Here is a 13,422-nt window from a genome sequence, read left to right as displayed (position 1 = left end):
AATCAAAAACTCCAAGTTTAATCTTTGAACATGTGAATAATACTGATTTTAAAGTGCTTTATCCAACATTATCAGACTATGATATGCGGTATTACATTTATGAACTTCTGAAGGTAAGCTGCTTTTATCTTGTTATTTAAATTGGAGTATTGGTAGTAGCACTTTTGCTTATTCATTTGCAATTCATTTTAACTGTTTATCTTTTTGGTTAGTAATTCTGTTGAGTTCTGCATGAATTTTTTTGTTTTAGTGGTTCTTTTTTTATGACCGTTACAATCGTTGTTTGTGGTAAACTGTTTTCCAATTTACAACATTCGTTTCTCTCTGTGTCTCTTTTTGATGATAGCATAAAACACTCTCAAAAGTATTATCAACGGTATTGGCTGTGAAGTTTTTATATATAGGCTAGAAAAGTGCACTTTCGTGCAAATATTTATAGATAGAGATTGTAGTTCTTTTTATGATTAATGTTATATTTCTACTTCTTTTTGTTGTTAGATTTCTCATTTAGAAAAGGAAATGATAAAAATACTATATCATATATGCAAAAGCTAAATTATATTCTGACAACGATCTAATGTATCTGCGTTAACATTTGGCAATCTCATATAAATTATTAACTTCGACATTGCCATTCAGTAATTGCTAGTGAACTGTTAGCATCATCTACTACTATGAGTTGTGAGCAAAATCTAAATCATACAATTTATCAATGGCGTATTTTGGTGAATGGATGGTACACTGAACAAAGTCAGGTTTGTATTTAGTTTATGTGATTGTTTATTCGACATGATAAATTGTATGATTAATTTTTGTTTTGTTTTTAGAAAGTAAGCCAAATAAATACTGCCAATGCCAACAAGAAGAAAAACAAACAAACTACTGGAAGGAAAAGTTATGCGAGGCTGAGGAAAGAAATGGTAATTATGTGATTAAACTGATTTTGTTTTAATTTAAACCTCTAACAAAATTTCATATTTTTAGGAAATACAAAATGGAAAGGTTCCTGATCGACTTACATTTTATGAAAAGACTCATAAGAAGAAGGACGGCACATATGTTGATGATAATAGTAAAGAGCTAATGGTACTTTTATCTCTTCTTTTAAAATTGTAACTGTTTAACAATTAGATGTTGAAGCATGATGGTAGGTCTTTTTATTTTCTATTTGGCTTTAGTTGAGAACTGGATTAGTGTATCGGCACTTTTGAAACATGCAAGTGTTGAAATCATGTAGTAGGCTTCCATTGTTAAGCTTAAGATTAGGATCAACCTCTAATTAGCCGTTTGTGCATCCATAGTCGAAATCATCCTTTTGCATGCATAGTCAAATTCTGAGTTGCAAAATTATGTTTAATCCAGTTTTGAAGTAAAAGATGTCACTCTTGTTTTATAGCTTTTCTTACAAAGAGGACAGGTCGTGAATTAGTTAACTAAATGACCATCTTTTTGCAATTAACTTGTTAAGGTAAGCAATCAGGCTTAATTGCCGCTATTAGCTTCTAATTAATACTTTATCACCAAATAGTTGCGAATAAGTGCTGCTAGATTGTAATATCTTGTACATGTCCAATAGTGTTATTTTTCTAGTATAATTTGTTAATTGATAATACTAGCTAGTAACAGAATCACTAAATCAAACATCTAATTATGACTTGGTCAATTTTCATAATTGGATGCTTTTGTAATAGACATTTAATGAGATTTGAAAGAGAACCGGTAGAATGGTGACATTTGAATATTGTGCAGCCTGGAATATGACAGGTATGGGTAAGTATGAACGTTGTGAGAGACACATGAAGAGTAGTAGTTCAAAACCATTGACTATTAGTTGCTATTTTTGTTTCTAAGCAGCCACTGTATGATATTGATTGAATTGATACAAATTTGGTAATGCAATGACATTGGAATGGTCCAGATAATGAGTTTGTTAATTAGCAATTCATTGTCCTATATTACATGTTTTAGTTAGATTATAAAATTCTATTTTGAATATTTTAGGATAAAGCTAAGCAGCTGCAGGCAGAACGCAGTGAAGGTTCTAGTACGAATTTAGCTAAAGTGAATGAAGATATCTTTCAAGAGCTAATGGGTCCAGAGCATAATGGGAGAGTACGTGGTTTGGGCTCTGGAGTCACTCCTACAAGGTATTTTGGATCGACTAGCTATGATATTGGAGGAAGATGCCATAACACTACAAATGTATGTCAGTCAGAAGAGGTTAAAGATCTTAAGGAACAACTACATAGTATGTCTAAAACCGTGGATGCTTTAAAAGCGTTTATCAATAAGCAATTTCCAGGACAATGGACATCTACAGGAGTTGATAATCATCAGGTATTTTTTATATATTAATTAATTACATGTTAATGTTTGAGAGATTTAATGGATTCTGATTAGTAGATTATTTTGTTTAATATCTGTAGGATGGTCATTCTTCAAGTTAGTCAGTTTGGAATTCAACTCAGTTTAGCAACATTCAACAGGCACACCATTAGCAACATTCAGCAGGCATACCATTGTTTGCAGTGCGATTATCTAGGACAATTTTTGTTGATTATCTAAATACTTTGTTATTAGTTGTGTTATTCAAATATTGATTATAAACACTTTTATTAGAATCAATTTTGGGTCTAAATAGAAATATTTGCAAATGGTTATGATCAGTAAAGAAATTATTTTGGTACTGCATTTTTATCAGGTTTTATTTCAATTACAATGCATTTAGTTTGTTTAGGGAAACAAATGAGTAATCAGGTTCTTTTTATATAAGAAATGTAACAGATAAGCATATAAACTGTGGGAGCGGTTATGTAGGGGCGGTTATAACCCCCCTACATAAATACATACACATATATGTAGGGGCGGTTGTAACCCCCCTTACAAAAGCACATATACATAGGGGCGGTTATAACCGCCCCTACACTTCGTCCCAAGTGTTCAACGTTACCCCGGCAGTCGTTAAAATTGGCCCTACACTGTAGTGGCGCCGGGGAAAACGGCGGTTTAGGGGCGGACTGGAAAACGCTGCTATTACCTATAGGGGCGGTTATAACCGCCCCTAGAAGATTAAAAAACTGCCCCTAAAAGTCAGATTTGTTGTGATCCATAAGTACAATTTTTATGTCTTGCACACTTTTAAGACATCCTTAAGGCAAATAGTATAAGTATTTATAGAGTAAGAAAATTGCTAAAGAATTAAGATCCATAGACCATAAAGGTTGTGGTCACGGCTATGGTGTCACCTTGGCCTAAATCATTGTTTTTTTATCCGACATGATTCTTTATTCATCATGAATAGGATACTTCCCGTAATGAGTTTCAAGTCTTTTCTTCAAACATAAACACCACAACTTGAACTTGCATCATTCCAGTTATAATTATACGCATAATCCTATGAATCTTCACTTTAACTTTAATTCTCTTGCATTACAAATAAATGTCTTATAATCTGCCATGGTCCCTGACTCTAGGGCTTTCCATGTCCACCGTCTCTAACCTTCAATTTCGGTCATAAAATTCTTTTTGCCCAAAACAATGACTAAAATACCCCTAAAAACGTGTAATTAAAAGAATCCTAACTTGATCCAATCCAACACACTTAAATTTAAAAACACCTAATCAAACCTAAAACTATCTAACCGTATCTAAAATCAACAGTATTCACCCACCCACCTGCTGCTATACACCTACCTGGAACCAACTCTGCTACCTCCGGTATCTGCCACCGCGCCAGATTTTTCTGGTCACCGAGCGTCTTCTCAGGTGAGAAGACAAACCAATTGTTCGTCTTCTCATTTGAGAAGACGAGAGCTGGTCGTCTTCTCACCTAAGAAGACGAGCCAGCGGTGGTTCCCGGCGATGGGTGAGGCAATGGTGATGGGTAGAAGGGCGGTAGGTGAGGCAACAGTGGTGGTTGGCGGAAATTGGGTTAAGTAGGTTTTAGATTTGTTGGGTGGTTTTAAGTTTGGTTGGGTTGAGGTTCGATTATATTTTTATTTTTAAATTAATTAAACATTTTAGGGATATTTTAGTCATTTTTTTGACAAAGGGAGTTTTGTGAAGGCCAACATAAAACTTAAGGGATTTCTAGACGGAAATTGAAAGTTAGGAACGATGGTGCCCCAAAGTCAGGAACCGTAGGTGATTTTAAACCCAAATAAATATTAAAATTATAACCACTACACCTACTCTAACCAGCAAACAATTGCAAATTTATTTTCCCCAACATTGAGAATATCATTAGTAGAATTTGGAAGTAAAAACATAGTTGTAGCATATCTATCAATATCATCCAAGCAGCCAACTCCATGAGCTTTCAGCAACCTCATAATATTTTTTAAATATTCAAAACTCCATTACCACTAATATACTTATAGCCACAATCTTAAGTAGATAAAAAGATGATATTTTGATGACCCAATCTAGATCATATTATACTTCATAAGTATTTTATGTTGACGTTTTCATTTAATTTTAAATGAAAAAATGATTTTATATATCCACATCTTTAATTAAAATGACAAATATATCGTTTAAAATAGTTTTTGACATTTTGATTCGTCAATTGTATATTTTATAATAAATATATCCAACTCTTGATTTAAATTTATGTTCGAAATGTAATCTTCATTTAGATTCAAATAATTCTTTTTAAATTGAAATAAAAGAGCAATTGTATAAAATAATCATTCATTAAATCAATTTATTTATTTATTTGTATTGGTAGTGATGGATACCGAATCCTATTGTAAGTATAATGGAGCCGAGTTGCAGGAGATCCACTCTCAGGTGATACCGGACTCCCCCTGAAGATCCGAAGATACGAAGGAGACGCTGAATCTCTTAAGATTCGGTGACATGCTAATAAAGACCGAATCCTTAGAGATTCGAAGATATGCCTACAAAGACCGAATCCCACATGATCCGCCGAAAGCGCGTCAGGTCCGGGATTCGGGTAATCGATTAAGTATGGAAGTATTGTCCTATTCGGACACAAACACTACATATGGAAGGATAAGCTCTACTTTAGGAAGATAAGACTATTTAGGAAGACGTTCCTAAATAGGACTCTTATCAGATTAAGGTAGATCACGACAAATCAAGAGAATCTCTACAATATTACCGAATCCCTATAAAGTAGGATTCACCTGCCTAATACAACTCTACTAGGTATATTTGACTACTATAAAAGGAGCACGAGGTATGCTTAGAATCACAATTACATTCATATACTCAAAACGCTGCTCAAAGCTCTAAACTGACTTTAGCATCGGAGAGTTAATCGGACAACCACCGTCCGGTTAGCTTCTACCCTGTTTTACAGGTCTTACTCACCGGTTCAGAAGGCAGACTCCATCAATTGGTGCCGTCTGTGGGAAAAGCTTAACTAAACTTCAAAAGAAGGAGCTTTTCTGAACTCAAAAACAAATCTCATTGAAGAAGATGACTTCTGAAAGAGTAAACCTGAAGAATCAAACGTCACAGAGAAAACGAAAAGCAACAGAACTCTCAACTCCTCCTCCAGTAACTTTTGACGGGGAAGACTTCGGGAGAATAGCTGAAGAGCACAACGAAGCTCTGGTGGTGGCCATGATCATCGAACACTGGAACGTTGAGAGAATCCTGATCGATGAAGGAAGCGCAATAAACCTAATAACAAAAAAGGCCTACGAAAGCCTAGGAAGAGACCTAGCGGAACTAAAAAGAAATGCCACGCCTGTGGTAGGATTTGGGGGCTTGCCAATTAAGCCCAACGGAACAATTACACTCGATGTCAAGCTAGGAAGGACAAGGAAAAGCGAGGAATTACCTACACGGTTTAGTGTCGTAGAAATCGACCTGCCATACAATGCGATACTGGGGAGACCTTTCCTCCACGACTCAGCCGCCGTGACGAGCATAAAGGCACTAACCGTGAAGATACCGACGAAACAAGGAATTATCATGATACAAGGAAACCGAGCCGAGGCGAAAAAGTGCTACGAACAAGCAATAAAAGAATCAGGCGAAACAATGGCAATAGCAGAAATCCTTAATCACGACATCGAAGAAAAAGAAACAGCACCCGAAGGCGAAACAAAGAAACTCCAACTCGACAAGGAGAAAAGAGTAAATCTCGGCGCAAACATGAACCCAAAGATTGAAAGCGAAATCACGGCCATGCTGAAAAACAACGTCAAAACCTTCGCTGCTAACGCGTCAGAAATAGTCGGAATAGACCCCCAAGTCATTACTCATGATCTAAATGTAGCAGAAGCGGCGAACCCGGTGAAGCAAAAGAAAAGGAAGTTCTCGGAAGAAAAACAGAAAATAATCGCTGAAGAAGTAGAAAAACTGGAGAAAGCAGGATTCATACGAGAAGTCCACTACCCCGAGTGGGTAGCTAACGTAGTTATCGTAAAGAAAGCCAACGGAAAAAATAGAATGTGTGTAGATTACACCGATCTAAACAAAGCGTGTCCTAAAGATAGCTACCCTCTCCCAGACATCGATCAACTCGTGGACTCTACTGCTGGACACGCGATGTATAGCCTAGCCGACGCAGCTCAAGGCTACCACCAAATTCAGATGAAGGAGCAAGACCAGGAAAAAACTTCATTCATCACGGAGGGAGGAACTTACTGCTACACGGCAATGCCTTTCGGTTTGAAAAACGCCGGAGCGACATACCAAAGGCTTATGAATTTCATGTTCAAAGACAAGATAGGAAAACGAGTCCAGGTGTATGTAGACGACCTAATCATCAAGAGCGAGAAGGAAGAAACCCATGCAAAAGATCTTGAAGAAACATTCAACATACTAAATAAGTTTGGAATGAAGCTGAACCCTGACAAATGCACGTTCGGTGTACAAGGCGGGAAATTCCTGGGATTTATGATATCTCAAAGAGGAATAGAGGCGAACCCCGAGAAGATCAAAGCAATTATGGACATGAAGGCACCAACAAACATAAATGAAGTTCAAAAACTCAACGGGCGAATCACAGCACTCGGTAGATTCATGTCTTGCTCAGCAAAAAGATGCTTGCCTTTCTTCAAAGCCCTCAAAGGAACACAAAAATTTGAATGGAATGAAGACTGCGAGAACGCTTTTGAAGAAATAAAGAAGTTCCTCGTCACCCCTCCATTGCTCAGCAGACCGCTGAAAGGGGAGACGCTATATCTATACATCAGCACCACACACGAGACTATCGGGACAGTGCTGGTGAGGGAAGAAGATAACGAGATGAAGCCAATCTACTACATTAGTCGAGTCCTGAAAGGCGCGGAGACACGATACCCCGAGATCGAAAAAATGGCATTGGCCGTATTAACCACAGCTAAAAAGCTGAGATACTACTTCCAAAGTCACAACGTTGTGGTAAGAACAAATCAACCATTGCGAAAGGCGATCCAACGACCAGAAACTTCCGGAAGATTAGTCCACTGGTCCATCCAACTCAGCGAACACGACATAAGATACGAACCTCGTCCGACTCTAAAAGCACAAGCTTTGGCGGACTTTGTAGCAGAAATAACTCCAACCGAGACTGGCCAACCCAAACCAGCCTTGGTATGGGAACTCCACGTAGACGGAGCGTCGAATGAAAAAGGAGCTGGAGCAGAAGCCATCCTCAAAGGACCCAAAAAAATCAGAATCGAATATGGAGTAAACATCCAATTCACCGCCAGCAACAATGTAGCTGAGTACGAAGCCCTAATCGCAGGCCTCGGCCTCGCATTAGAAATAAGAACGGAAATCCTAAATATCTATAGCGACTCCCAGCTGGTGGTAAATCAGGTTAAGGGAGAATATCAAGCCAAAGAAACAGGGATGATCGAATACCTGAGTCAAGTCAAAACACAGCTCCAACAGCTGGAAGCACAAGGAGGACAATGGGAAATCATTCAAATCCCGAGAGAGGAAAACACCGAAGCCGACGCCATCGCCAAATCAGCATCAGAACTCGGAGATCTATTCGCTAAAATGCAGTTAAAGGAAATTCTCGAATCGCCAAGCACCAGAAAAACAGAAGTCATGGCAATCGAGGAGGCCGACTCCTGGATGACTCCATTGATCAAATATCTAGACCGCGGCGAGTTACCAACAGACAAAGTTGAAGCCATTCGCACCATCAGAAAATCTGCCAACTACTCTTTTCACAACGGAGTTCTCTACCGAACCTCCTTGACTCATCCATGGTCTAGGTGCGTCTCGCCTCAGACAGGAGAATCCATCTTAAAAGAAATCCACGAAGGAATATGCGGAGCACACGAAGGAGCAGTCACCATAGCAAGAAAAACAATACTCCAAGGATACTACTGGCCGACCATCAAAGAAGACGCGAAAACATTAGTCAAGAAATGTGATAAATGCCAAAGACACGACAACATCAGTCGTATACCAGCAGTACCTCAAGGATCAATGGAGAGCCCGTGGCCGTTCGCCACATGGGGGATTGACATAGTTGGACCGTTTGAAACGGGAAAACACCAAGTGAAATTCCTAATCGTCGCAATAGAGCACTTCACAAAATGGGTAGAGGTAGCGCCTGTCGCAACCATCACTGCAGCCAAAGTAGAGGAATTCTTCAAGAACGAAGTAATATGCCGATTCGGCATACCCCACACTGTAATAGCAGACAACGGCAAACAATTCAATTGCAAGCGGTTCAAGGCATTTTGCAAAGGACTGATGATCAATTTGAAATTTACTTCGGTGGCGCACCCTCAGACAAACGGAATGACAGAAGTCACCAACCGAACCATAGCACAAGGAATAAAAAAGAGGCTTTCTCAGTATAAGGAGAACTGGGCAGAAGAATTATACAACGTTCTATGGGCATACAGAACAACTCCTAGAAAAGGAACTGGCGAAACACCTTTCAGGCTCGCCTACGGTACTGAAGCAGTAATTCCAGTAGAAATTGGCATACCCAGTATCAGAGTAAACTATCTAGAAGAAGAAACTAACGAGGCTAGAACAAGGCTATGTCTAGACCTACTAGAGGAAAGAAGGGATGAAGCGGCAGCCCGAGCCGCTACATACAAGAAGCAAGCTGCAAGATACCATAAAAGGAGAATGAATTTTAGAGAATTTCAAAGAGGCGATCTGGTCTTACGAAACGCGGAAGTTGGCAGAGGAAACGCAGGAGTAAAGAAAATGCAGGCTAATTGGGAAGGCCCCTTCATTATAGAAGAAGCTACTGGCAAGGGCGCATATAAACTAAAGACAATAACTGGGTCCATGGTACCCAGATATTGGAATGTAGAGCACCTGAGAAAGTATTATCAATAGATTAATTCATGGCATGTACTTATTTCCATTTTTGAAATAAAAGGCGATTTGGCGATGAGAAGCAAATTTTATAGGCTCGCTCGAGACCTAATATATATAATTTAACAAGAATCGTTCGAATCTTAGTTAAAAACAATTTAGACTCGTCCGAGTCAAATAAATAAAAGGATCCGTTCGGACCTACAAATAAATCACAACAGCAGAAGTTTAGATTAACTTCTCAAAATAACAAGCGAGTTTAGATTAACTCTACAACTAAAGAAAAGCAATGGTCAAAAGATCATTATATTCACAGAGCGAAATTACAAAAGATCCGCCTACGATCCAATACAAAAAGAAGATAAAAGCAAAAAATACAAAAGGGAAAAAATAAAAATTAAGCTTTCTTCAGAGCATCTTGTTTCTGCTTATCAAGCTTCGCCTTCACCTCCTTCGCCAAAGAAGCAGGATCCAACTGATTGACTCCAGAAAGATCGACGCCAGGATTCTGCTCCCACAGCTTTGCCCCAATCGCCAACCGGTATTGAGTCATGACTTGGGAATAAAAACTCCCAGAGTCACCCAAACGCCGGCGGAGACGCCCCTCTTCTTTCTTCAGATCATCCCTCTCCTTAGTGAGAGCATCTGAAGAAGACTTTAGAGACTCGACTTCATCGGACAAAGTTCGAACCCGAGCCTCTAAGGCGGAAATCTCCCGAGTCTTGGCAGATACGGAGGACCTCAGCTGTTGGATCAGACCAGTCGCCTCGCCAGCTTCATCCTCCATCTTTTGCTTTTCGGAGAGCCAAGACTCAGAATCCTTCTGAAGCTTCTTCAATTGATCCACCGCATCCCTTCGACGGCGCTCCAGAACAGCGATGGACTGGACCACCTACAAAAGAAAGCAACAAATAAGAAAATTATCAAAGCAAATCACAATATAAATTAAAAGAAGACAAACATACCGAAAAACCGCCGAGACAGGCGAACTCAGCCAAACTATCGCCATGTTCGCGATCAATGGACTCGATGTCCTCTTTTATCATAATATTCTCCATGCAAGCATGAAGAATGGCGACGTTTGAAAGTCGATGCGGATTTTGTGCGTCCGCCCAAGCTGCAAACCGAGGTGCCTCCTCGATAGACACCCCAGAAGATTTCTTCTTCTTGGGACGCTTGGCAGAATCTCCAGCCTGGTCCTCAGCAGGACGCTTCTGGCCGGCGGTAGGCAACCCCTTCAGAGAAGGAACTGATTCCTTCGAAGGAAGCAGAGGCGACTCGGAAGTCGCAGCAGGAACCTGATCGCCAGAAGCAGGATCAAGATTCACCGAATCAGGCGTCGGATTCGGCACGGCGATCGTAGATGGATTAGGAACGCCGCTAGTGACCTCGCCCATATCTACAGTCATATCGACATGAAAATTATCAAGCAAATGTTCAAGAGAAGTCGACATCCTACAAAACAAAACATAACAACAAAAGATTAGAAAAATACCTTCTAAGGGAAGACCCGCCAAAAGTATTTCACGGCGACTCAAATATCGTTCTAAAAGAACGCTGTACTTGGGCTTATCAAAACGACAATCCGACAACAAAGACAAGGCGAAGTCCCTCTCCCCATCAGCCAGATCAGGTACATCAGTAAGCGAAACTTTACTAGAAGTAAAACTCCGCGAAAAAGAAGAAAAAGAAGAATGTTGAACCAAGAAAAACTTAGGGGTCCAACCCTTCAAAGAAGATGGAAGACTAAAAAGAGACCGATTCGGTCGACCACCCGCAAAAATAAATTCCTCACCCTTTCGGCGGGAGAAAACATAAAAATAATTAAAAAGAGCAAGCGAAGGCTCCTGCATCCGAACCCTACACGATTCCATAAAAGAACAAAGAAGGCGAATCGCGTTCGGATGAAGTTGACCCAAAGGAACACCTAAATTATGACAGACCTCTACAATTAAAGACTCTAAGGGAAATCTAAGACCCGCTAAAAGTTGTTCATGAAAAATTACTATCTTGGAAGGCGAATCGGTGCTATGATTCGCCCGATACAATTTTGCCGGTCTCAGAATAACATATGACTTAGGAAAATTAAATTCCTCGGCATAACCAAGTATCTGCTCTCTTGACAAGGAGCTCCGGGTATATTCTAGCTCGTCACGAGCACCCTTCGCGCCCTTAGTTACTTCTGACATTTTAAAAATTTTAAAATGGGGGGGAAACACGGAGTGATGATGAAATTAAAATTCTAAAAGATCAAAAGAAAGGAAAAGAAGAAGAACAAGAAGAACAAGAGGAATAAAATCAAAACTGCAAACTACCAAGAAATTAAATTAGTGAAAAGGTAAAATACCTCGCAAGCAAATACGCAGGATCGAAAGAAAGATAAGGAGCAACTTGAACACGAGGAATCTTGAAAGCAGAAGAAGGAAACCCACAGAAAGCTTGAAGAAATCGAAAATTTAACAGTTGCAGAAAAAGCAAAGATTGAAGAAGAAGGAAAATGAAAGAAAATGAGCAATTATATAGCCTGAACCAAAGAAACTGAAAAGACGAGATCCCATAATTACAAATAAGGACCAACTAATAGCGCACGAAGACACTTGTCCTTCATCCAGTCATAACCCTCTACTAATAGACGACACGTGGCAACGCAGAATCTTACTAAAGATGAAACGTCGCCCACAAATATATTAAACGACTCGCTTAGAATATTAAACGACTCGCCCATATAAGGGAACTCAGCTCCAAAGAGCTAAAATCCACCAAGGCAAAAATGTCAAACTACTTCAGCTCACTTGCGGGGGGGCTAATGATGGATACCGAATCCTATTGTAAGTATAATGGAGCCGAGTTGCAGGAGATCCACTCTCAGGTGATACCGGACTCCTCCTGAAGATCCGAAGATATGAAGGAGACGCCGAATCTCTTAAGATTCGGTGACATGCTAATAAAGACCGAATCCTTAGAGATTCGAAGATATGCCTACAAAGACCGAATCCCACATGATCCGCCGAAAGCGCGTCAGGTCCGGGATTCGAGTAATCGACTAAGTACGGAAGTATTGTCCTATTCGGACACAAACACTACATATGGAAGGATAAGCTCTACTTTAGGAAGATAAGACTATTTAGGAAGACGTTCCTAAATAGGACTCTTATCAGATTAAGGTAGATCACGACAAATCAGGAGAATCTCTACAATATTACCGAATCCCTATAAAGTAGGATTCACCTGCCTAATACAACTCTACTAGGTATATTTGACTACTATAAAAGGAGCACGAGGTATGCCTAGAATCACAATTACATTCATATACTCAAAACGCTGCTCAAAGCTCTAAACTGACTTTAGCATCGGAGAGTTAATCGGACAACCACCGTCCGGTTAGCTTCTACCCTGTTTTGCAGGTCTTACTCACCGGTTCAGAAGGCAGACTCCATCAGGTAGTAAGGCGTAATTATTATTTTTTTTGCAGAAAGTTAAAATGTTGGATATTAAACTCCCTATGTCACTCAAGTCTCAAGAAATTTCATAAAGGTCACTAAAGTCAATTTTCTTACAAAGTGGTCACTAAACTATACCTTTTATTACAAAAATATTTCTATTGTTACGAAAAGAACACTAAACTTTTTGTGAACTACAAAAAAATCATTAGATTATTCCTTTAATTACAAAAAGGTCACTGAACTATGTTCCTTTTTATAATTTTGACATGTCACGTAAGTAAAAATGTTAGGTTTTTACGTCGTTTTATATGGGTGAACCCTTTTGTAATAAAAGGTATAGTTCAGTGACCATTTTGTAAAAAAATTTAATTTAGTGACCTTTTTGAGATTTCCTAAGACTTGAGTGACCTGGGGAGTTTAATATCCTTAAAATGTTACAGCTGAATTGACAAAGAAAAACACAACTAAACATTGTTTGATAACAACAGGTTAAAGCCAAAAAGAACACAACATTAATACTTCAAATAAAGATCATTAAATAACATATGTAAACTAGGACTACTTCTAACATAACTAAACCAAGAAATTAACACTTCTTTGATTCACTTAATTGCAACAGTAGCAGACTAAATTTTTCGGCAAAGATTTTCATATTTCTTGTTTTCCAGATTTAGTAAACATTTGTTGTTAATACTGTTCTTTTGAGATTGTCCAAAACACT

General features: G+C 39.0%; 1 protein-coding gene across 1 annotated transcript; it reads left to right on the top strand.

Moving 5' to 3' along the window:
• Positions 1 to 652: 652 nt before the first annotated feature.
• On the top strand, positions 653 to 2,555 carry LOC126687810 (uncharacterized). Its single transcript, XM_050382365.2, has 5 exons — positions 653 to 755; positions 828 to 920; positions 985 to 1,086; positions 2,002 to 2,337; positions 2,427 to 2,555. Exons 1-5 carry the CDS (start codon positions 675 to 677, stop codon positions 2,445 to 2,447), a joined length of 633 nt encoding a protein of 210 aa, XP_050238322.1. The 5' UTR covers positions 653 to 674; the 3' UTR covers positions 2,448 to 2,555.
• The last annotated feature ends 10,867 nt before the right edge of the window (positions 2,556 to 13,422 follow it).

Source organism: Mercurialis annua, linkage group LG6 (genome assembly GCF_937616625.2).
Source record: "Mercurialis annua linkage group LG6, ddMerAnnu1.2, whole genome shotgun sequence".
NCBI lineage: Eukaryota > Viridiplantae > Streptophyta > Magnoliopsida > Malpighiales > Euphorbiaceae > Mercurialis > Mercurialis annua.
This window is presented reverse-complemented; position numbering and strand designations above follow the sequence as displayed.